We start from the raw sequence: 25,518 nt of genomic DNA, 5'->3' as shown, positions 1-25,518 counted from the left end.
TACATATGATTTTGGATTAAATTTAAAAGAAAATGCCCTGTTATTTCAGGCTCATTTCACTTCAGGGTTATAGTTCAAGACCCCATGGGGTCACGCAAAAAGTTTCAGAACATTCTGATTTGGAGTTTCAAAATAAAAGCCAACCAAATTTTCCAATATGAGACATATTACATATGATTTTGGATTCAATTTAAAAGAAAATGCCCTGTTATTTCAGGCTCATTTCACTTCAGGGTTATAGTTCAAGACCCCACTTGAACTATAACCCTTTTACTTTGAAACTCCACATCAGAATGTTCTGAAACCTTTTGCGTGACCCCTGGGGTCTTGAACTATAACCCTGAAGTGAAATGAGCCTGAAATAACAGGGCATTTTCTTTTAAATTGAATCCAAAATCATATGTAATATGTCTCATATTGGAAACTTTGGTTGGCTTTTATTTTGAAACTCCACATCAGAATGTTCTGAAACTTCTTGCGTGACCCCTGGGGTCTTGAACTATAACCCTGAAGTGAAATGAGCCTGAAATAACAGGGCATTTTCTTTTAAATTGAATCCAAAATCATATGTAATATGTCTCATATTGGAAACTTTGGTTGGCTTTTATTTTGAAACACCACATCAGAATGTACTGAAACCTTTTGTGTGACCCCATGGGGTCTTGAACTATAACCCTGAAGTGAAATGAGCCTGAAATAACAGGGCATTTCCTTTTAAATTGTATTTAAATTGTAATATGTCTCATATTTGGTGGGCTTTTATTTTGAAACTACGCATCAGAATGTCCTGAAACTTATTGGGTGACCCTGTGGGGTCACGCAAAAAGTTTCAGAACATTCTGATTTGGAGTTTCAAAATAAAAGCCAACCAAATTTTCCAATATGAGACATATTACATATGATTTTGGATTCAATTTAAAAGAAAATGCCCTGTTATTTCAGGCTCATTTCACTTCAGGGTTATAGTTCAAGACCCCACTTGAACTATAACCCTTTTACTTTGAAACTCCACATCAGAATGTTCTGAAACCTTTTGACGTGACCCCATGGGGTCGTAAACTATAACCCTGAAGTGAAATGAGCCTGAAATAACAGGGCATTTTCTTTTAAATTGAATCCAAAATCATATGTAATATGTCTCATATTGGAAACTTTGGTTGGCTTTTATTTTGAAACTCCACATCAGAATGTTCTGAAACTTCTTGCGTGACCCCTGGGGTCTTGAACTATAACCCTGAAGTGAAATGAGCCTGAAATAACAGGGCATTTTCTTTTAAATTGAATCCAAAATCATATGTAATATGTCTCATATTGGAAATGTTTGTTGGCTTTTATTTTGAAACTCCACATCAGAATGTTCTGAAACTTCTTGCGTGACCCCTGGGGTCTTGAACTATAACCCTGAAGTGAATGAGCCTGAAATAACAGGGCATTTCTTTTAAATTGAATCCAAAATCATATGTAATATGTCTCATATTGGAAACTTTGGTTGGCTTTTATTTTTGAAACACCACATCAGAATGTACTGAACCTTTTGTGTGACCCCATGGGGTCTTGAACTATAACCCTGAAGTGAAATGAGCCTGAAATAACAGGGCATTTCCTTTTAAATTGTATTTAAATTGTAATATGTCTCATATTTGGTGGGCTTTTATTTTGAAACTACGCATCAGAATGTCCTGAAACTTATTGGGTGACCCTGTGGGGTCATCTCATATTGGAATGTTTGGTGGGCTTTTATTTTGAAAGTAAATACTACAACGGCCGTACACTTCCTTTGATAGTATTTGCTTTTATTGACTGTCTTTTTGTATGTACCCGACGAATGCTTTTATTTGAAACTAGTTCTGAGACGCTATTATCGTAATGGCTAGTATATACAGTCAGGTACGGCAAAAAACTGAGTCGGCTGGCTTGACCGCCGATCTTGATGAGTCGGCTGGCTTGACCGCAGTGTCCGTCTTTGCTCCTTTTTTGCCAACCAGTTTACGTGCGGGATTCCAGAATCAAAACGATAACATTCAACGTGTCTATTAATATGGCCAGCAACATTTTACACCAGTTTTAGAATGTTTTGCACTACAACAGATGTTGAACACCAATATGCTTATGTTAAATCAGCATAGTAGGCCTACCATATTGAGCTATGGACAGGTCACATACGGAATGCAGGGAATTAGATGTCCGGCTGGTGTTTTGATCGCGAAGTTTTGCCTTCTTGGTGCCAAAAAAAATCGGAAAATACTTATTTTCTGCGACACATTGCACTTGTAACAAGCTTGACTTCTCGAATTTTCCCGTCGCGCACACAGCAATGTTCTGCGTTGTGCGTCACTACGTCAGTCTACACAGACAGTGTCCTAAATAAAATGAAATGCTAATATGATAAATATAACAAAAAGGGTGGAAGTCAATAATTTCATGAATAATCATGTTGTATGATAAAATTGTACTCTAAAAAAAAAAAAGTATTGATTCGTTCAGAAAACGTTCTCACTTGCAGTTACAGCCAGGGGGGTGCTGCAGCACCCTAAGCACCCCCACTTCCCGCGACCCTGCAAGAAGATGTAGGTTACACTAAGCGTTATTTAAACGTAGCTCAATAATATAGAGAAGAGATAGGTTTACACTAAGCGTTATTTAAACGTAGCTCAATAATGTAAAGAAGAGATAGGTTTACACTAAGCGTTATTAAACATAGCTCAATAATGTAGAGAAGACATAGTTAACATTAAACATTGTCTAAACATAGCTCGAAAATGTAGAGAAGACATTGGTTAACCTAAACCACAACATGTTGTTTAAACCTAGCTCAATAATGAAACTTAAATATCTGAGACTTCCAGTAAATCACATGATTTAGAAGAAACGGGGCAGTGTTGAAGAGACCAATGAGAGAGCAGATGACAACACAACCCTAACTGATTTGGCAGATCCCCAGAGTGAGCCCAGGCTGCTGCAGCCTAACGTTTTACTGTCATCTAATATCTAATAAACTAGGAATGTATTTTGTTATACTTCTTTCTCTCTTTTTTAAAAACAAGTTCAACACACACATACTGGTACTCTCATTAGCTCTCAAATTGTGAGCTCAGTATTATAAATACAACTGCAGCCATTACAACTGTGAAAGTGAGTACAGAAAGGGCAGGACTATAAGACTAGACATGGAGACCATTGGCTCAGACCAGGACTATAAGACTAGACAACTGGAGACCAGTAGCTCAGACCAGTGGCTCAGACCAGGACTATCAGACCTGTTGAGGCTCCAGAATGGACAGGACTATTTGTTTGTTGATTTTACTCATCTTTGCTCTGGAGTCTGTGTGTGCAAGTAAAAGGTAGGCCTAAATATATTAAAATATATTGCTCCACCACTGGGAAGTATCATGAAATTGAAACTGTTATTTTTCACCCGTTTACTTGTATTTGTTTACTGATGAGGTTGACACATGATTTGAGGTTGACTTATGATGCAAAGGGAAATGCGTCATCAGAACAACAACATGCATGCTTGACATCAAAAAGAAACAGAGAGGCTGCGTAGGCAATCCTACTGTTCCAAAGTACCGGTCTCCTAAAAACGGCCATTATCATACGTTCCCCCATCTTTTTGGCTGTCCGTAAATAAATTCGTGTCCGTACGTAAAACACTAGCGACCCCTTTTGTAAATTTACGGAAGCACGGATACGAAAAACATACGTATGTGGAAACGAGGCGTAAAGATAAACATGTGTGAAAGTACGCTATGTAGTAAAAATAAAATGAAACAAAATGACACAGCAGAATAAATAATGAGTCAGAAAATAATTTGAATAATATGAGATTAATTGAGCTAAAATGAAATCACTCAATAATGTAGTTCAGACATAGATTACACAAAGCATTGTTTAAACAAAGCTCAATAATGTAGAGAAGACCTGGGTTACACTAAACATTCTTTAAACATAGCTCAATAATGTAGAGAAGACATAGGTTACACTAAACATTGTTTAAACATAGCTCAATAATGTATGCTAAGACATAGGTTACACTAAACGTTGTTTAAACATAGCTCAATAATGTAGAGAAGACATAGGTTACACTAAACGTTGTTTAAACATAGCTCAATAATGTAGAGAAGACATAGGTTACACTAAACAATGTTTAAACATAGCTTAATAATAAGAGAAGATATGTTACACTAAACCACAATATGTTGTTTACACATATCCTCAATAATGACATTAAAATATCAGAAACTTCCAGTAAATCACATGATTTAGAAAAAACGGGGCAGTGTTGAAGAGACCAATAAGAGAGTAGATGACAACACAACCCTAACTGATTTGGTAGATCCACAGAGTGAACCCAGGCTGCTGCAGCCTAACGTTTACTGTCATCTAATATCTAATAAACTAGGAATGTATGCTTCTTTCTCTTTTTTCAAAACAAGTTAAAAAACACACTTACTTGTACTCTCATTAGCTCTCAAATTGTGAGATCAGTATTATAAATACAACTGCAGCCATTACAACTGTGAAAGTGAAGGGGCAGGACTATAAGACTAGACATCTGGAGACCATTAGCTCAGACCAGGACTATCAGACCAGTTGAGGCTCCAGAATGCACTGGTCTACTTGTTTGTTGCTTTTACTCATATTGGCTCTGGAGTCTGTGTGTGCCAGTAAAAGGTAGGCCTGAATATAAAAAATAATATTACTCCACCACTGGGTAGAATCATGGAATTGAAATATCTACTGTTATTTTTTCATTTATTTATTATATTCTTATTCATGAAATGTTAACATTTCGTGATTTAAATACTATTTTAATTTACATTTGTGAAAGTACAGATTCTTCATCTCGGCTCCAAAAGTGTTCCACGTCAACGTTAAGGAGAAGGTCTTTGTTCAGACCTCCTCGGCCTCCACGCTCTATCTGGAGGATGAGAGGTCAGGCCAGGTCGTGTCCGATAAAAAGACCACTTCATCTAATGGTGGAGCCATCCAAACCGTGGAGCTCATGGTAAGATAACGTGCATACGTTACACTGAACCACTGTGGTTAGAGATAGCTCAATAATGTAGAGAATATATAGGTTACACTAAACCACAGTGGTAGAAGATAAAGGTTACACTAAACCACTTTGCTCAACAATTTAGAGAAGATATAGGTTACACAAAAAATCACTGTGGTTAGACATAGCTCATGAATGTGGCTTAGCTCAGGTGGTAGAGCAGTTGTGTTGTAACTGAAAGGTTGCTAGTTCGATCCCCAGCTCCTCCTAGCTGAGTGTTGATGTGTCCATGAGCAAGACACTTAACCCTAACTGCTCCTGACGAGGTAGCTGTCGCCTTGCATGGTTGACTCTGCCGTCGGTGTGTCAATGTGTGTATTAAATGATGTAAGTCGTTTGGATAAAAGCGTCTGCTAAATGCCGTGATTGTAATTGTGAAGAAGATATAGGTTAAACTAAACATTTAGACATAGCTCAATAATGTAGTCGAGACACAGGTTGCACTAAACCACAATACGTTGTTGAATCATAGCTCAATAATCTAGACTGAAACTGTTGCTTTTCATTTGCATATTTTGCACTTGAATTTTGTTTTTACAAGTGTACATTTTAACATATATTCCATTCATGATTGGTACAGATAGACAGGGAGAGGATGGCCGATCTGCCACGGTTTAAGTCCGATCCGTACCTTCTGCTGGTGGCCGAGACACCAGTGAGGAAGATGACCCGCGTGCTGGTGTCCATGCACAGGGGCTACCTCTTCATCCAGACCAACCAACCGCTGTACAAACCATCAGATCAAGGTCCGACCGCACAACACCAGCACCCTTCTTCAACTCAATCTGAACTATATCCTTCTTGTACGTGATATATTACTCATCCCACGTTATTCATTCATGCGTTTTACATGATCTAACTTCCAGTCCAGTACAGGATCTTCGCACTCGACCACACCATGCGACCCTCAGAGGAACAAATTGAAATATCCGTCATTGTGAGTATTTTGTGGGATGTGATGCGTCTCAAATCTGATGTTCTAAGGAGACTTTCCAAAGACTGTTGCACTTTTCATGGTTTGAATGGATTCTCATCTTTCACAGAACCCATCTGGGATCCGTCTGAAGATGGACTCATCACTCCGGGTTCCGTTCGGTGGTATGTTCAGCGGTGTCCAACACCTACCTGACGTCGCTGGGTACGGAGGCACATCATAAAACCTGCATGACGGCATTTAACCTGTTCCTCACCACCTTATTCCCCTTTCCATTGATTTATTCATTTTTGCTTTTCAGATTGGGTACATGGAAAATTGTTGCACATTATGAAGGAGATAAGAAACATGCTGCTACTCTGGAGTTTCAGGTCCAGAAATTTGGTGAGCGTTTACATTTGATCTTTATCTTGTCAGCGTTTCAGCTTCATGCATTTCATTAGCAAAAGTGACCTGTTGTTTTTTAACGGCAGTTTTACCAAGTTTCGAGGTGATCATAAACTCCAAAGAACGTTACGTTCTGTTGGAGCGCGAGACGTTTACCTTCACGGTGACGGCCAAGTGAGTTCTGATGAATCAAGCTATGAGCACATGAATGACCTTAGCTTAGGCAGTGGTCTGACAGTAGCGACCTTTCACGCAGGTACTCGTACGGGGAGACGGTGGCTGGGAGCTTCCACTCCTGGTTCAGGGTGGCCGGCCTGCAGGGCTCTGAGTGCCTCAAAGTCTCCCGGATGATCCGGGGACTGGAGAAGACTGGCTCGGTGAGCACCAAGCTAAGTTGTTAACTGGGGAAACTTACAATAAGAACATTTGTCAGAGGAAAGAGAAACAACAATATATCGCTGTCGGTACCCTGAGGATGTCCATAGAAGTGGCGGGGGGTTAGGGGGGAGGCTATGCAGAGTCTAGGTGAACTCTGAACAAGTGAGTCTGGAGGCTTTTGCGGAAGCGAAGGAAAAAGCGACTACAACCAAAATAAAGTAAAAACCCAAACCTCTTTCTTGACAGATTGAAGATGGTGTCGGCACAGTGACTCTCAGGGCTGAAGAGCTAAAGACACAGCTACAAACCCAAGGGTTGTAACGTCACCTACTTGGAGCAGGAGGGTGCAGAACTGGTGATGAGCGTGTCGGTCACAGAACAACAGAGTACGTTTGCCGTTTACACAGTAATGAGGCGATGTACGGTCATGTACGCGGTGGTTGTGGGCTGGGGGCGGGGCTAATCCTGGTCATGTGATTCCAGGCAGTGAGATGCAGGAGGCGGAGATTTCTCTTCCAATCGTTTCTCGACTTTATGAAATCGACCTATCTCGAATTCGATCGTATTTCATTCCTGGAGCTCCATTAGACATTATGGTAAGTAGGTATATACTTATATAAATATGCATAAATAATATAAATAACAATAATAATTAATAATGAATTATCATTAATTATTATCAATTATAATAATAAGAAAAGTAAATGTATATATAATATCATAATTATAAAATATGTAATTATAAAAAATATTGGTAACACTTTATAAAAAAGGTGCCATAATAAAGAGCAAACTAGTTATTACCTAAACCTTTGATAATATTTGTTAGTTGTTACTGAAATATCTATTTGGCACAAGTTAATAGTTTATTTTCACTGACCACCGAGTGTCACTGGTTAGGGTTAGGGTCATGTGTTAGGGTTAGGGTTTGGGCCTTGTGTTAGGGTTAGGTTTGTGTGTTAGGGTTAGGGTTAGGGTTAGGGTTAGGGTCGTGTGATAGGGTCAGGGGCGCAGATGGGATTTTTGAACTGGGGGGGACAAAGCTGTCAGCAAATGATTTCAACTCAATAAGTTATTTTAGTGTAATCTGGGCTTTAACTAGTGCTCAAGTAGTTACTTTCGTAATAGCCTAAGGGCCAATGGTTTGCACTAAAATGCCATTGGAGAATTCTTATTTGAAATCATGGATAAACAACAGTGAACATTGTTAATCAATGGCCTAATTTATAAACACTGGACATATATAATGAAACTATTATTTGTCTGGAATGCCAATCACCCACAGAAACTTCATGCCTTATGCAAAATACGTTTTATATAAACATTTGTGTAGACACTCAGAAGTTTAAACAACAACATATTTACATGAATGAACAAAAGCCAAAGAAATGTACTGTCTAAGCAGACTCACTGAAGGACCCAAAGACATCTCTCCTCCTTTCATTACCCTGAACATACTGCTGGGCAATTTTTGGTCTGTCTTGTCTGTCTAGCCATTCTTGGTGAACATGGCACACAGCAATGCCATTGAGTCTTTTTTGCGTCATGGTTGATCGCAACCATGTCTTCAATCTGCGTAACCCACTAAAACTGCGCTCTGCCTCGGCGCATGATATGGGCACCACCATCAACAATCTCACTAGTGTCTCTACTGATCAAACAGGCCACTGACTTCAGGGGCATTTCTTTCAAAGCATGCACTGCATCTGCAGTTGTGTTGACCTTGTACTTGTTTTTAAACATGGCCAGTTGGACTCTCAACTCTCTCTCCTCTTTCAGTTCAGGATATTTGCGAACAGCTGCATCTTTTGTAATGGGAGTAAGGAGTGAATTTTCCATTTATTTTAAAGTTGGAATTAGGGATGCACCGATTGTGAAATTCTGGGCCGATACGATGTTTAAAATAACACTTTGGCCGACACAATGTTATTAATTCCCCCTTTCGTGCCAGGAAAACAAACCCTAACCCCCCACGCACGCACGCACTCAGACATGCACCCACGCACCCCGTATACACGCACACACATTGACACAGGGAGAGGCTTTTATGATTTGTATGAAATCAATCTGTTTATTTCAACAACTGCGCCATCAACATTCAACATCAAAATTATTTCAAAGTGGGTTTAGGCAGATAGGCCTAAATGCGCCGAAAACAGATCGCTATTTATTTTACTGAACACAGCCTGCATGACGGTGAACTAGACACGTCTTTAGCATATGGAAACTATGGCCAAAAAAATAACTTCACACGGTGTGTCTTTTCACAATTTATTTGTTACCAGCATTCGTAGTGTTGATCAACTGAGCCATAGTCGCCAAAGACATTGACGTCGCTCAGCAACCGAAGATGCTTGCGGAGTGATACGACAGAAAAAAATTAGCCGCCAGCGCGCACTTGTGGTTGGTTTACAAATAAAATTGAAAGAAAAAGTCGGTCGTGTAGGAGTATTTCACTGTCTCGGAGAAAGATCGGCGTATGCAGTTTGTAAGACAGGTTCCAGTGACATTTCAAGAGGCGGAAGCCTCCGTTTTACCCTCGATGTTTGTCGCCTTTTGTAGGGACAGTGGGGGGGTCACTATGAATCTGAGGAGGTCATATCCCCCCCGTCCCTAGTGCCATCTGCGCGCATGGTAAGGGTTAGGGTTAGGGCCGTGTGTTAGGGTTAGGGCCGTGTGTTAGGGTTAGGGTTAGGGCCGTGTGTTAGGGTTAGGGTTAGGGCCGTGTGTTAGGGTTAGGGCCGTGTGTTAGGGTTAGGGCCTTGTTTTAGGGTTAGGGCCGTGTGTTAGGGTAAGGGTTAGGGCCTTGTGTTAGGGTTAGGGTTAGGGCCGTGTGTTAGGGTTAGGGTTAGGGCCGTGTGTTAGGTTTAGGGCCTTGTTTTAGGGTTAGGGCCGTGTGTTAGGGTTGGGGTTAGGGACGTGGGTTAGGGTTAGGGTTAGGGCCGTGTGTTAGGGTTAGGGCCGTGTGTTAGGGTTAGGGTTAGGGCCGTGTGTTAGGGTTAGGGTTAGGGCCTTGTGTTAGGGTTAGGGCCGTGTGTTAGGGTTAGGGTTAGTGTCGTAATTCAAAATATTATATTTTACCTTTATTTTTTTATTTACATAAAATAAAAAAGAACAAAAATAAGAACAAAAAATATAATTATTTTATTTATTTTTAAAGATACATATATATATTTATATTAATTCAAAAATTAATATATAATAATATAAATATTGTTTATTATTATTATTATTATTATGATTTGTATTAGTATGATCACATTATATCCACTATTATCATTTTTATCAGTATGAGTATTAGGCTAGTATTTATTTTGATTTTTTTCGTTTATTTGACAGGGACAATGCACAATATATAATTGAGCCAGATTCTAGCCACAAGGCTAATTTACATCTGTTATCCCTGTATCAGTATGATAGATAGATAACCTTTGACCTCCCGTTGTCAGGTGCTCCTGCGTCTTCCGGATGGTTCTCCAGCCTCTGAGGTCCCGGTAGAGCTCAGTCTCCGGGGGGAAACCGTACCGCTGGTCACCAACCAAGAGGGGGCAGCGGTGCACATCTTCAATCTCCCAGCTTCTCCTCCTGCACAAATCACTGTTAACGTAAGAGTGCCAAGATATCGTTTTCATCAATATCTTCACATTAACCACATCCGGCCATGGCAGTTTTGTATCTTCTTCATTTGCAACAGGTCCGAGCCGGCACCGTGACGCAGGAGAAGGCTTTGAAGCCCATGTCTTCGCCCAGTCAGCACTACCTGTACATCAGCGTTCCCACTGGGAAGTTCAAAGTCAACCAACAGCTCCGCGTCACGTTCAACACCATCAACGGTATTCCCAAAGATAGTTTGGTGTACTACCTGGTGAGCTATCGTCATCGTCATCATCATCATCATCTTCTTCATCATCATCTTCATCATTTTCATCATCATCATCATCATCATCATCATCATCATCATCATCATCATCTTCATCATCATACACAACGTCGTCCATGTTTCAGCCGAGCGAGGGTTGAGATGACCGTCGGGTGAATCGTGTTTTGCAGGTCTTGAGTCACGGGGCTCTGGTGCATCAGGGCTCCGTGGTTACGATGTCCCGACTGGGCGGCGCCGAGATCAGGATCACCGCCCAGATGGTGCCCTCCTTGCGTCTGATTGGCTACTACTACGACCAGCAGGACGTCCTGGTGTCTGACTCTGTGTGGGTGGACGTGGTCGATGAGTGTGAGATGGCGGTCAAAGTGAGGACCTTTCTGTCTTGAACCTCAGAAACAATGTTGTATAAGCTTCACCACAACGGACGACTGAGTGCTGATTGGTTGTTGGGACGCAGGTCAGTCCCTCCATGAACCCCGCCCCGCCCGGGGGGACCATCGGGCTGGAGGTGGAGGTGAAGGGGAGGGCCAGGGTGGCTCTGCTGGTGGTGGACAAGGCCATGTACGCTCTGGACCGACGGAACAGACTGACAGCCAAGCAGGTTACATCCAGACTCCCACACGCACAGATACACACATGCACGCACGCTCCGCCACAAACACACACACCCTCTCTCCAACACACACACACACACACACACACCCTCTCTCTCCTACACACACACCCTCTCTCCTACACACACACCCTCTCTCTCCTACACACACACCCCCTCTCTCCTACACACACACCCTCTCTCTCCTACACACACACCCTCTCTCTCCTACACACACACCCTCTCTCTCCTACACACACACCCTCTCTCTCCTACACACACACCCTCTCTCTCCTACACACACACCCTCTCTCCTACACACACACACCCTCTCTCTCCTACACACACACCCTCTCTCCTACACACACACCCTCTCTCTCCTACACACACACCCTCTCTCTCCTACACACACACACCCTCTATCTTCTTTGTCGTCCTGGTCATTGTCCTGGTCTGTAGTATGAAGCTCTTCACCACTGGATCCCAGCACTGGATCCCAGCACTGGATCCCAGCACTGGATCCCAGCACTGGATCCCAGCACTGGATCCCAGCACTGCCAACAAAGTGCTGTGATGTAGACCGGGCGTGGCCAAAACGTGCATCTGAGAGACCGAACTAGAAGAGCCTATACATTATTGATCAGCAACACTAAACCGTCCAACATGAATCACTCCATTGACCCCTGAACGGTCCCTCTGCTCAGACAGTGCCTCAGTCCCCCAGAGGGAGCCAGATCTGAACCCCAGAACGCTTGGCATGCATGGTGTATAGATCAGTCCCTCCAGAAAAATGTGGCGTTTTTTATGATTGTTGCGGCCAAAAATCCTTGATTATGCGACACATTTTCTTAAAAAATGCAATGAAATATGCGGCAGATTTATGCAATTTTATGCGATGAAATTGCGGGAACTTGCAAAAATTGCGGGAACTTGCGAAAAATGCAGCTTTTCGATGACGTTCAGGTCGTGTAATTACGTCACATCATAACGTTCCCATGGCAACAGGGGGAAATGGCTGCTTTTGTGTGAAGTAAACGCAACATTTTTCAACTTTCTGCTAAGATATATGTGACTTTCTTGCAATGAAAATGCGCATATTTCGCGCGGGAATCTGCAATTTATGGGGTGAAAGTGCGGCATATTTGAAAAAATGCGGCCCCCGCATGAATATGCAGACTTTGGCTGATTATGCGTTGAATTATGCAATCGCATAATCGCGTTTTTCTGGAAGGACTGATATATAGCCCTGCTTTAGCTAGCCCCGCCCACATAGCAATACCATCCAATCACAAATTACAAAATACAGCGTCCACAACCACAGTGCAACCCACACCAATAAACAGCTTGTCATGGCATCACTGCTCATACTATGTGTGAAAACCCCTCACCGAATGGTTTAGTCTGTTTTGTGTGAGAAGAGCTTCATCAATAAAGTTGGGTTGACCCCCCAGGTGTTCTCTGCCATGGAGTCCTACGACCTGGGCTGCTCATACCGAGGGGGGCCCGACCAGGACTCCATCTTCACCGAGGCCGGCTTGTCTTTTGTGTCTTCAGGTTCAACACCCAAAGCAAATGGTATTGAAAGCAAGAAGTGCTCCTAATAAAATATAATATAATTAATAATATAATAATAGCATTCGATATTTCAAAAATGTTTATTCCATGAGAAACACATGTAATACTGTCTAGTATGGTTCTCATCTCTCTTGGACCGAGAGAGTACAAAGTGATCCTTCAGAATCTCTCTTTATTCTTCCCTCAAAGTGTGTGTACGGTATAAGCTCCAATGACCTAATAAGGGCGTCATTCCTCAGCACTTCCTCTAGGGTCCAGGTGTAAACCCCATGCTGCACGGCGCTCCAGACGGGCCTTGGACCTCCGACATGAGCTCCTGGAGATGAGTAAGGCAACAACTACATTCACAAAATATATAGCATGATATCATATTAGTTCAGCTAGACTCTGCATTACCTTCATGCATTCCTTTTATTTATCATATTACACCATGTATTACACACACAAACCTGATATGCAGGCAACTATTTGTCTCTTTTTTTTTTAAAACATATATATAAAAAAAAATTTGGTTTGCAGGCAACCTCTTGTGGGCCGGAAAATAATTAAGAAGGGCCGTATTCGGGCAACGGGCCGCTAGTTGAATAGGCCTATTGTACGTACTGGCACTTAATGCACTTATGTATGTTACACGTCCTTGCACATAAGAATAGTACTTAGCATTGTGTAGCATCTTATCCTAGCTATCTTTGTTGTATACAGGGAATGGGTAAACCTTGTTATTGTTAGTGCTTGTCACTTGGTTCAATGAATATCCTTACTGTACCCACAGCCATACGTATATTCTTATGACAAATGATAGATAGCCGTATACCTTATTGATCCTTTGGGGAAATACATACTTATTGCTAGTCGCTTTCGATTAAGGCGTCTGCCAAACGCCCTAATTGTAAATGTAAATCTAAATGTGTCATTAGTCAGTGAATCAGGAAACTGCCCCATGGTGTGAGTGGAGCTCCTCTGTCCTTAGAGGGGAACCTGAGCTCAGAGCTCCAGCAGTGCTGTGACCAGGGCTTCTCCTCCATCCCCATGAGACGCTCCTGTGAGGAGAGGAGGAGGAGGGTGACCGAGATGAACGCAGAGCCTCAGTGTGCCGACATCTTCTTGAAGTGTTGTCTTCGGGGGGAGGCTCTGAGGAAGAGCGCCGCGGAAGACAACGGATTTGGCAGAAGTAAGCACGTTAGAAAGAAGTCGTATCAACCAAAGGGCCATTCAACTTATGTGATTGATTGATTAATTGATTGATGTAACATTGTTCCCTCTGTCTCCAGCTGTCAGTCTACTGGATATTGAGGAACATTTCATTGGCAGCATGGCCGAAAAGATCCGTCGAAATTTTGCTCCAAGTTTTGCATTTACATATTTTGATGCCAATGACCAACACAAGTAATGCAATATTTTATATTTTTTTGGTATTTTTTTAAAAAAATATATAGGAATATTACAAAAGCAATATTAACAAATGCAAACCTTTTTAGACACACTTTATCTCTACCGGATTCTATTACCACTTGGGAAATTCAGGCAGTCACTCTATCTCCAACTCACGGTAACACTGACTTTCTTACCTTCCAGTTACCATTTCTAATATAAGCCAGTGTGTCGAGAATGAGCTTTTGTCTTGGTGTCCCATGCAGGATTCTGCGTGATTGAGCCAATCGAGCTGAAAACCTTTAAGAACATCTTCGTGTCTCTGAGACTGCCCTATTCGGTCAGGAGATATGAACAATTGAGCATTGTGGCAGTCATCTACAACTATGGGCCTGATGCTGTACAGGTAAAGATCTGGTTGACTGTTGGGCTCCTGGACATCTCAGTGGTTCCATCCACTATTTAGTCCTTCAGGTGCCTTTATGCAAAGACTCATTAATGTAGGTCTGGTGTACGTCTGAATCTGTAGGTCTGGTGTACGTCTGAACCTGTAGGTCTCTGTCTGTAGGTCTCAGCCTGTAGGTCTCTGCCTGTAGGTCTGAACCTGTAGGTCTCAGCCTGTAGGTCTTGTGTAGGTCTCAGCCTATAGGTCCCAGCCTGTAGGAGTCAGCCTGTAGGTCTCAGCCTGTAGGCCCCAGCCTGTAGGTCTTGTGTAGGTCTCAGCCTGTAGGTCCCAGCCTGTAGGAGTCAGCCTTCAGGTCTGAACCTGTAGGTCTGAACCTGTAGGTCTCAGCCTATAGGTCCCAGCCTGTAGGAGTCAGCCTGTAGGTCTCACCCCGTCCCCTGGTCTGTGGTTCCAGCTAGCCGTTCACATGGAGCAGACACCCGGGCTTTGCTCCCCGGGCTCCTCCACGTTCACAGCCTTCGTGAACGTCAGCGTGGAGAGCGGGTCCTCCACGCTGGTGACCTTCACTGCCGTCCCCATGAAGAGCGGCGCTATACCCATCAAAATACGCCTTTATGATATAATCAATGGGTGGGAACCCGACGCCATTGAAAAGAGCCTGAACGTTTGGGTAAGTCAATGGATTGAATGTGCATGTTTCTCATGGGGGGCAGATGGGTATGGAACTGGTAGTCTGGGTGAAAGCGCTCAAGAAAGGTTCTCTGGCTATCATTACTTCATGGGAATTACCCAATGAAGAGTTTACTTTGCAGTTTCAACTCTTAATGTCAAAGGTTCAACGAGTGTCTCTCTGTTTTTTGTAGACAGAAGGAGAAGAAAAGACGAAGGAGATTACTTTGAATTATGATTTGAAAGGTGAGACTTCAAATTCAAACGTTTAATCATTGACTCTTTCATTTCTGATCGACCAATGGGTGCGCTGTTGTCTGCTCAGGGGGGGCTTCTTTCAGCATCGATGGAAACCTACCCAATGAGACGGTCCCCGGATCCTCCTCCAATCTATTCATTAAGATGGAAGGTGTGTGTTGAGCCCACTTGTGTCGTAGTAATGAACTATATTACGATAGTCATTTATTTCAGTAAGTCACAGCTGAGTCCTATTCCCAGGGGCGGGGTTCGGCGAGTCCAGTGCCAGGGTCCTCCTGTCGGCCGAAGGGGTCACCGGTCTTCTGAGGCTGCCTGGCGGTTGTGCAGAGCAGACCATGAAGCTGATGGCCCCGACAGTCCTGGCTCTGCGCTACCTGGACCTCAGCCAGCTGTGGTTCCAGCTGCCGGCCGGCTCCAGGGACCTGGCTCTGCAGAGGACTGACGAGGGTCAGTACGTCTGATCCACATCACTCCTCCCACGTCGGCTTACTGTTGATTATTTATGCCGCCTTCAAAACAGCTCGGAGGTTCGGAAGCTCTTACGTGTCTTTACGTAAACCTTCCCGATGCCCGCAGGGACCTCTTTGCGCATCTTAGCTGAATCAGATGAAACAGTTATTAGAACTGCTTGCGATGGTTGAACATGAGCGAGACTTTATCAGGTGATGTTTATAATTGTCAGCTATAATAAATTGTAATGCAAATGTTAGAATGGGTGTTAAGTTTGCCTCTTTGTGCTTGCTGCAAGTTCACTTTAGTCTATCAATGAAATGGGCAGCCATTGTTGTGACGTGATCTGGGGGGACTCGGGTTGCTTTATTTCCGCGGGAAACTCGGAGCGATAACTCAGACCCAACAAAGTGTTCAAAGCACTTTCCTCTGAGCTTAAGGTCTGAAACTCAAAAAACTCTCGGAAACTCTGAGCGTTTTGAAGGCGGCATCAGCGTGGTAGACATGAGGATGACATCATCCTCATGAGGATGATGTCATCCTCATGAGGATGTCATGAGGATGATGTCATGATGATGATGTCATCAAGACATCAGAAAGATGTCGTGGCGATGTCATGAGGAAGTCGTGAGGATGTCATGATGATGATGTCGTGTTGCTGTCATGATGTTGTCACGATGATGTCATGATGATGTCATGAGGTTGAACAGTTGTCAACAAAGAGAAGAAAGTCCAGCATGAGCAAGCCCAGCACCCAAATATTTAAACAATTATGTTTTCTCTCCAGGTTTGACGAGAATTCTGACTTTCAAAAAAGCTGATGGATCTTATGGAGCATGGATTACAACTCCATCAAGTTATTGGTAGGCATTCTATCTACATATTGTTGTAAATATCTTCCCAGGTTGGCTCCTGCTAAACAGCAGCACTGGCCTTAACCGTGTTCTGTTTTGACCACAGGCTCACCGCTCTTGTTGTGAAAGTGCTGTCTCTGTTGGCGGATCGCCAGATGGCCGGAAGGGGAGGCGGCCCGCAGGGTCACATTGGCAGGGACGTGTCCAATCAGGACATCAGCACTTCAGTCCGTTTCCTGATGTCCGTTCAGAAACAGGACGGGTCCTTCTCAGACCCACACCCTGTGTACCACAGGGAGATGGATGTAGGCTGGTTTCAGGAGCCCACTCACACATGGTTGGTTAAAGGAGACATATTATACCACCAGGTGTGAGTGTGATTAGCCGTTACAAGCCGTCTTGAAAATGTGCCTCATCTGACATCACAAGTGGGCGTGTCCACCTAGATGTGTGCTGGATAGATCAGTCTACCAGCCTACTCCGATATATCGGCCGATATATATTTAAAAAAGAAATTCCAGAAAGGCGTAACAAAACATAAACAGATTTCCATAACATTGGTTATTTGTAGTTATTATGAGTCCTCACTAAAATAATAAGGTAATGCAAATAAACTTTATTTTTTTTGTTTAATTGTCACAACAGAAAAGTCAAAATCAAAATGTATTAAACTTCTGATAATTAAAATGTAAACAAAAACACAATAACCGAAACCACATTTTTTTAATTAATTTTTTTATTATTAATTAATCGCCTGGCTCTAGACTAGCAAACGTTGCTCATCTATCCGTCATACATCTAGGTGGACACGCCGACTTGTGATGTCGGAAGAGGCCGATTTTCCAAACGGCTTGTACCGGCTAATCCCACCCTCACCTGGGGGTTCAATATGTCCCCTTTAAAGGTGTGCTTCTCCTGACCCCCCCCCTTCCCTCCACTGCAGGGGGGGATCAGAGGCGCTGGGATCGACATATCCATGACGGCGTTCATCGCCGTGGCGCTGCAGCACGCCATCCCATTCGTCGAACACAGCATGAAGAACGATGTGGTGAGCCACAGCTATCCATATAGCTACATATACATATAGAGATATAGCCCAGTGTTCACGTTAGCCGGCTATAGCCGGACATTGGCCGATTGCACGCACGCATGGCCGGTAAAATAAAATGTAAACGGCCCACATGTCCGAGAAAAAAAAGAAAGAAGTTTGCATTTATGTATGAATTAATCATTAGCATATGAAAACCAGTAGCGGTTCCTGGCCAAGTCACCAGGGAGGCAAACACGAACGTGCATTCATGAACTTGCGCAATGCACCCGCACATGCATACACATGTCACTCAGTGGCCAAGCTGTTGAACGCTGATTGGCTGTCATCACGCAAAATTCGCGTCAAAGTTGAAATATTTCAACTCGAGCGAATTTGTCGCGGCACAAATCCTCGTGAACGCGCTCGCCGAAAAATCTTTCCCGACTGGGCAAAGCTGGCCAAAATCGCCAGTACAATCCCCGTGTCCAGTGTTCCTGCGGAACGAGCCTTTTCTCTTCAAAACAGGATTAAAACATCTATCAGAAACCGCCTAGCTGAGGAAAAGGTGACGAGGCTGATACGCATATCGAGCCTTGGGCCGGGATTGAAAGACTTCAACTTTTCGCGAGCAGCGGAGCACTTCCATGCCATGAAGTTGCGCCAAAAGTGGCCTGCAAGAATTGCAATTATCAAATTAATAATTTTTTACCGGTATACCATTTTTGCGAAGAATGTCCGTCATGTTTTTTTGCCTAGGCTAATATAATAAATATATTAGCCTTCAAATTTATTGAAGCAACTTAGTTTGGGTCGTTTGTCGTTTAAATGTGGACTTTTGGTGATTATTTAATTATTAGTGAATAACATCCGGAAGATATTCCTAGTGTCCGATATTCTGGAATAGTGTCGGACATTTGTCCGACCAAGAAATGTGCATGCAGTTACCCAAGTGACCCCTAGGGGTGCTGCTAGCACTGGTTCAGAAACCATGCATGCTTTCTGGTTTGAGGTCTTTTCACTGTATTTCTACGTCCATAAACTTCTGAATTTATTTTGGTCCTTAGGTGGCCAGTATCGCCAGCTCGACGTCGTACCTCCTCTCCCACGTGGGGGAGCTGGAGAGGCCTTATGCTGTGGCCATCACAGCCTACTGCCTGGCCGTCTGTCTGCCTGACATAGACGGAGCCAAACCAGCCTGGAAGCAGCTCCAAGCTCTGGCTGCAGAAGGTCGGTCAGACACACAATGTCGGTCCAACAACACAATGCTCACACTGAAACAGTTGAATCTGCGTGTTTGTTGACTTCTTTACACTCCACAGATGACAACGGCTGCCGGGTGTGGAAAGACGATCCACAAAGCTCCTCTCAGCAGGATGCTATCACCGTGGAAACGACGGCCTACGCCCTGCTGACAGCTGTGGCGCACCAGGACTTCCCGTGGGCCGACAACGCCTCCTGCTGGCTGGTCGCGCAGGAGAACTACGGCGGGGGGTTCATGTCAACGCAGGTAACCTGGTTCCTTCATGGGAAATGAACAGAGCTTCAGTTCAACTATGATCTATATTCAAGTTCAACTACGAGCTTTATTCAAGTACAACTACGAGCATTATTCAAGTACAACTAAGAGCTATATTCAAGTTCAACTACGAGCTATATTCAATCACAACTACAAGCTATATTCAAGTACAACTACAAGCTTTATTCAAGTACAACTACAAGCTAAATTCAAGTACAACCACAAGCTATGTTCAAGTACAACTAAGAGCTATATTAAAGTTCAACTACGAGCTATATTCAAATACAATTACAAGCTATATTCAAGTTCAACTGCGAGCTATATTCAAGAACAACTACGAGCTTAATTCAAGTACAACTACGAGCTATGATCAAGTACAACTATGAGCTAGGTTCACATACAACTATGAGCTATATTCAAGTACAACTATGAGGTATATTCAAGTAAAACTTCGATCTACATCGAAGTACAACTAGGAGCTATATTCAAGTCCAGCTGCTACGAGCTATATTGAAGTACAACTACGAGCTATATTGAAGTACTTTCTTGTGTCCAGGACACCATCGTGGCTCTGGAGGCCCTGGCAGAGTATGACGTGAAGAAGCCCGCTAAGTCTTTCAGTACGGTGGAGGCAGAGTTCTTCGTATCGGGAAGATCAGACAAGGGGGAGTTGTTGTTAAAAGAGCCGACGGACAAAGTGATAGTCGAGCTGAAGGTACAGTACATCCTCATGGACACCGAGCCCGTAGAACCACTTACCCTACTCCTAACTCATCTCTTTAATCCTGTCTGTCATCTCAGTCCATGATAGGAAACAAGATCAAGGTGGAACTGAAAGGAACGGGAAACATCAAAATGAAAGTAAGATGGTTTGATTTATTTCTGCTCAATGTTTGGCAAAAGCAAATAAAAAATGTGATGACTAGTAACTCAACGGTCCATCTGTACAGGTCATGAAGCACTTCTATCTGATGGAGCCCAAGGAAAGCTGTACCTTACTGAACATCAACGTGACGCTAGAGGGGAAGGCTCAGTACACCTGTGAGTTGGTCTAGTTGTTAACACCAGTTTTAAAGGTACTTCAAACAGTGTAAAGAAATAGAAAACACTGCCAACCGTTATTTCAACAGCTAAGATTCTGGACAACTACCAGTACTTCGATGAAAACTACGATTACGACGCAGAAATCGACAAGCACAGAACCCGACGCAGGAGAGAAATCTACGAAAACTCTGCGAAAGAAAACTCTTTGGTGTACAATGTCTGTTTAAGGTGAGTCCTTAAGTCCTGTCAACCTGATGGCGTTCAGATGGTTCAGCTCACTTTACACACATTCAGTTCACATTACATGTATTCCGTTCACTTCACTGTACACAAATTCAGTTTACTTTACCCACATTCAGTTCAGTTCACTTTACACACATTCAGTTCAGTTTACTTTACACACATTCAGTTCAGTTCACTTTACACACATTCAGTTCAGTTCACTTTACACACATTCAGTTCAGTTCACTTTAAACACATTCAGTTCAGTTCACTTTACACACATTCAGTTCAGTTCACTTTACACACATTCAATTCAGTTCACTTTACACACATTCAATTCAATTCCCTTTGCATAAATTCACTTCACTTCACTGGAAACACATTCAGTTTAGTTCCCTTTACACAGATTCAGTTCAGTTCACCTTACATACAATCAGTTCACTTTACACAGATTCAGTTCATTTTACTTTACACACATTCAGTTTAGTTCAGCTCACACAGATTAATTTCAGTTCACTTTAAACACATTTATTGGGTGTATGAAACCAATGGGAAGCTGAGTGGGATTCACCAATCTATCTCCATATGTTTCCACCTGTCCTAGCCTGGGCCAAGTGTTGATATTCATCTGTTTCTGTTTTCCAGCCTGAAAAGCAATCTCACTGGTATGGCTATTGCAGACATCACCCTCCTCAGTGGCTTTGAGGCTAATACAGAGCATCTGGACAAAGTAAGTAAGCCTCCTTCACATCAGATTGTCACGATAGCTACGTTATGCGACGGTATGTCAATTATGGCACCCATTGCACTCCTGATCATCCCTGGAAGGAGGGATCCCCAATCAGCGTCTCTTCTCCAGCTTTATTCCTTGCTCTGGCCCTCTGGGGGGCTAGAGTCAGGGGGGGGGGGGGTCATATTTATAAATACATGGCCTGTAAAGCCCTTTGAGACTGTACCTGTGATAAAGGGCTATACTAATGAAATTTAATTGAATTACTTAATCTGCTCTTACCCTGTTCCTTCAACAGCTTAAAAGTCCCCCTGAGCTCTACATCTCACATTATGAGATCTCCTCTGGAAGAGTCATACTGTACTTCAACGAGGTACTGCCTTCTCACAACAGACCCCATCTGATGACATTCGATGCAACATGCTAGTGATTTTCGATAGATTTTATTTGACCATTCTTGACACAAAAATATGAAACAACAACCTGTGCAATACATTCTATCAATAAAGATAGTCAGGGATGACACAATAAAAGCCCTAAGGCTTATTCCCATTGTGGTCCTTAGTGCTGCACCTGATCCTGCATTCACATCCTTTCCCTGCAGCTCAAGGCTGAGAGCCAGTGCATAACGTTTGAGGCTAAACAAACCGTCCCCATCAGCCTCCTGCAGCCCGCTCAAGCCTCCTTCTACGATTATTATGAACCAAGTAACAACCATCCTTTCCATAAACCTTTCATCCACTCATGTCTTCATTCGTTCCCTCGGATCGGGCTTGGTGAGCCTAATTTATGCTCTTTGCTTTCGTTGCAGTGAAGAAGTGCACTATATTCTACTCTGCCCCCAAGAGGGGCACAGAGGTGTCCAAACTGTGCTCTGATGACGTGTGCCAATGTGCAGAGAGTAGGTCTTCATTCCCAACCGCTGGCAGCCAGCCTCCCACAATGTCGCTAAGCTTTGTTGCTACTCTGCTAACGTTGTCTTATTCTATCAGGACCCTGCCATGAAGTGAAGAACCTCTTGAAGACCAAGATTAAGAAGGGCAGCCGGATACAGCACGCCTGCTACCACCCTTTGGTGGATTACAGTGAGGACATAACCCTGTCACACTAACCCTGTCACGCTAACCCTCTCACACTAACCCTGTCACACTAACCCTGTCTCACTCATCCTGTCACACTCACCCTGTCACACTAACCCTCTCACACTAACCCTGTCACACTAACCCTGTCTCACTCATCCTGTCACACTCACCCTGTCACACTAACCCTGTCACACTAACCCTCTCACACTAACCCTCTCACACTAACCCTGTCACACTCATCCTGTCACACTAACCCTCTCACACTAACCCTGTCACACTAACCCTCTCAAACTGAACCTCTCACTGACCCTGTCACACTAACCCTCTAACACTCATCCTGTCACTCTAACCCTGTCACACTAACCCTCTCATACTTACCCTCTCACACTAACCCTGTCGGACTAACCCTTTCACACTAACACTTTCACATTAACCCTGTGTCACTCATCCTGTCACACTAACCCTGTCACACTCTTCCTGTCACACTAACCCTGTCCCACTCATCCTGTCATACTAACCCTGTCACACCAACGCTCTCACAGTAACCCTGTCACATTAACCCTCTCACAGATTTAATAATTGTACTACATCTGCAAAGGTCCCATATGGTGTGATTAGCCGTTGCAAGCCGTTTTGGAAATCTACCTCTTATGACATCACAGGTGGGCGTGTCCACCTCGATGTGGATAGATGTGGATGTGCGACGGATAGATGAGCAACGTTTGCTACAGTCCACTGGGTAGGCTGGCAAACTGATCTATCCAGCACACATCTAGGTGGACACGCCCACCTGTGATTTCATAAGGGGCCAATTTCCAAAACGGCTTGTAACGGCTAATCACACCACACCTGGTGGCATGTCATGGGACCTTTAATCTCAACACATTGTGTTTTTGCGCTCATGTTACATCACCTGAACCACCAGAACAGCTGCTGTGTTTATTCTCATTCTTCCCGATTTGCTTTCAGAGTTCCTGGTGGAGGTTCTCGATGTCTCCTTCAAGAGCAACTTTCGCCTTTACAACACAAAAATAGTGATGCTCCTCAAGTCAAGTAAGGCTTATTAAAGAGGACATCCACAACACTCGAGACAAATGCTAATGTGTGACTGCGTTCTTTTACTTTGATACGACGCGTGTACGTCCTGTCCCACGCAGGTAAGGACACCAGGGTAGCCGCCCACAGCAGGAGAGTGTTTGCCAACAGGCTTCAGTGCAGAGAGCAGCTTGAGGTGGACCGGCAGTACCTCATCATGGGCAAAGACGGCTCCACCACCGACTCACACGGAGAGTAAGCGATGTCCATGAAGTACAAATCCTAAGATATATATACCAGGCTATGTTGACTCTCTTCCCCCCCACTACACCTGTCTCTCTCTCTCTCTCTCTCTCTCTCTCTCTCTCTCTCTCTCTCTCTCTCTCTCTCTCTCTCTCTCTCTTTCTGTGTCCATCTCTCTCTCTCTGTCTCTCTCTTTCTGTGTCCATCTCTCTCTCTCTCTCTCTCTCTAGAATGCAGTACCTGTTGGACTCCACCACCTGGGTGGAGTTGGTTCCTGATGCTCAGAAGTGTGCCTCATCGAGGAGATACGAGCTTAGTTGTAAATCTTTCAGTGACTTTGCTAATGACCTGAATGACTGTAGTTTGTAAAGGTCCACTTTGGTTCAGTATATTTCACATCAGAACCATGATCTCTGGACCACTCAAATCTTAACGGAGATATATATACCACAAATATTATACTTATGAAATGTGTAACCCCTGTGGTTAATCAATGCTTTACGTTCTACATATCCACCTGTAACGGTATGTATAATGTACTAATAAAACCATGCATGTTCATCATTTTTCTTTCTCTTTCAATACCTTTAACCAGATATCCAACAACTGTGGGAGATCATTTTATAAATATATATAATATCCAAACATGTGTTGGAGATCATTGTATAAATATAAAATATAGAAACAGGGGATGGGGGAGGGGGGGGGGGTGAGGGTATGGTGGTGAGGGTAGGGGGTGAGAGTAGGGGGGAAGGGTGAAGGGGGGGGGGGGGGCACAGGCGCAGGCTTATGTACTTTATTATTTTAAAGCTCTGCTCCAATATCAACAGCATGGAAGTACTGAGTGTCACAGCGCTGTCAGCTCAATGTACGCTCTGTGCGCTCAGCACTACACATTGCATAACACTTGAATCAATAAAGGTAAACACACATCACATATTTCACCTCAGCAATGCCCGTAGCATGGCACTGGTGCCAAATGCTACCTGGGCTTCAGAAAGGCCCTAGGACGCTTTAGGTGCTGCTGACAAAGTAAATGTTAAGTACGGATGGTTTGGGATTGATTCATTAAAATCCTGAATGTGGATGTTCTCCCAAACGTGACGGATCCAAATGTGTCTGATCCATGCTAGAGCAAAATTATCACTGAATCTAACGGGGTTATGAACTCTAAAGCATCGACTTCACATCTCAGTTATCCTCAGACTGAGGGAATATCACTGATCCTGGATCAGAGCCTGAAGTAAGACTGAGGCAGTATCAGTGATCCTGGATCAGAGGGTAAGACTGGGGTAGTATCACTGATCCTGGATCAGTATATGAGGACTGAGGTAGTACCAGTGATCCTGGATCAGAGAGTAAGACTGGGGTAGTATCACTGATCCTGGATCAGTATATGAGGACTGAGGCAGTATCAGTGATCGTGGATCAGAGAGTAAGACTGGGGTAGCATCACTGATCCTGGATCAGTATATGAGGACTGAGGTAGTACCAGTGATCCTGGATCAGAGAGTAAGTCAGGCTGAGCGGTACATTGCTGCCAGACAGGGGCAGCGATGCCAGGGAGACCACCCATCTTTGAGTTCAGACTCCAATGATATGCCTTTAGAGGTGTTCCTTCCTGTGAGGTCATCTTGTCCATCATCAACACCAAAGGAAGACCACATGGTCCGTGCCAGAGGGGTGGTTCCATTGAAGTCCCCCATCACCGCCATATGACACTAATCGGACCACATGTATGTCCCTGGCTTCACATGGAAGGTGGAGAACCCTGGTGTCTCTCATGAATGAGGAGTCTCTTCA

The 25,518-nt window shown here is 43.6% G+C and overlaps 1 protein-coding gene across 1 annotated transcript; it reads left to right on the top strand.

Moving 5' to 3' along the window:
• The first annotated feature begins 7,016 nt into the window (after positions 1 to 7,016).
• Positions 7,017 to 24,303, top strand: LOC130384770 (complement C4-A-like). Its single transcript, XM_056593098.1, has 33 exons — positions 7,017 to 7,144; positions 7,242 to 7,354; positions 10,208 to 10,363; positions 10,453 to 10,623; positions 10,809 to 11,003; positions 11,096 to 11,239; positions 12,682 to 12,805; positions 13,045 to 13,131; positions 13,776 to 13,976; positions 14,077 to 14,191; positions 14,284 to 14,354; positions 14,443 to 14,582; positions 15,037 to 15,252; positions 15,446 to 15,497; positions 15,577 to 15,660; positions 15,750 to 15,956; positions 16,747 to 16,822; positions 16,920 to 17,118; positions 17,757 to 17,861; positions 18,908 to 19,070; positions 19,163 to 19,350; positions 19,916 to 20,074; positions 20,161 to 20,220; positions 20,310 to 20,400; positions 20,490 to 20,631; positions 21,271 to 21,355; positions 21,654 to 21,728; positions 21,960 to 22,062; positions 22,167 to 22,256; positions 22,348 to 22,440; positions 23,407 to 23,490; positions 23,595 to 23,727; positions 23,946 to 24,303. The coding sequence occupies exons 1-33, from the start codon at positions 7,117 to 7,119 to the stop codon at positions 24,082 to 24,084; spliced, it is 4,089 nt and encodes a 1,362-aa protein (XP_056449073.1). The 5' UTR covers positions 7,017 to 7,116; the 3' UTR covers positions 24,085 to 24,303.
• Positions 24,304 to 25,518: the final 1,215 nt, after the last annotated feature.

Source organism: Gadus chalcogrammus, chromosome 6, assembly GCF_026213295.1.
Source record: "Gadus chalcogrammus isolate NIFS_2021 chromosome 6, NIFS_Gcha_1.0, whole genome shotgun sequence".
Classification (NCBI taxonomy): Eukaryota; Metazoa; Chordata; class Actinopteri; order Gadiformes; family Gadidae; genus Gadus; species Gadus chalcogrammus.
This window is presented reverse-complemented; position numbering and strand designations above follow the sequence as displayed.

Coding starts and splice junctions, on each gene's coding strand:
- LOC130384770 (XM_056593098.1), top strand. CDS start 7,117: ATGAGCGTGTCGGTCACAGAACAACAGA. Junction 20,221..20,309: donor CGGGAAACATCAAAATGAAA/GTAAGATGGTTT, acceptor CCATCTGTACAG/GTCATGAAGCACTTCTATCT. Junction 23,491..23,594: donor AGTGATGCTCCTCAAGTCAA/GTAAGGCTTATT, acceptor TGTCCCACGCAG/GTAAGGACACCAGGGTAGCC.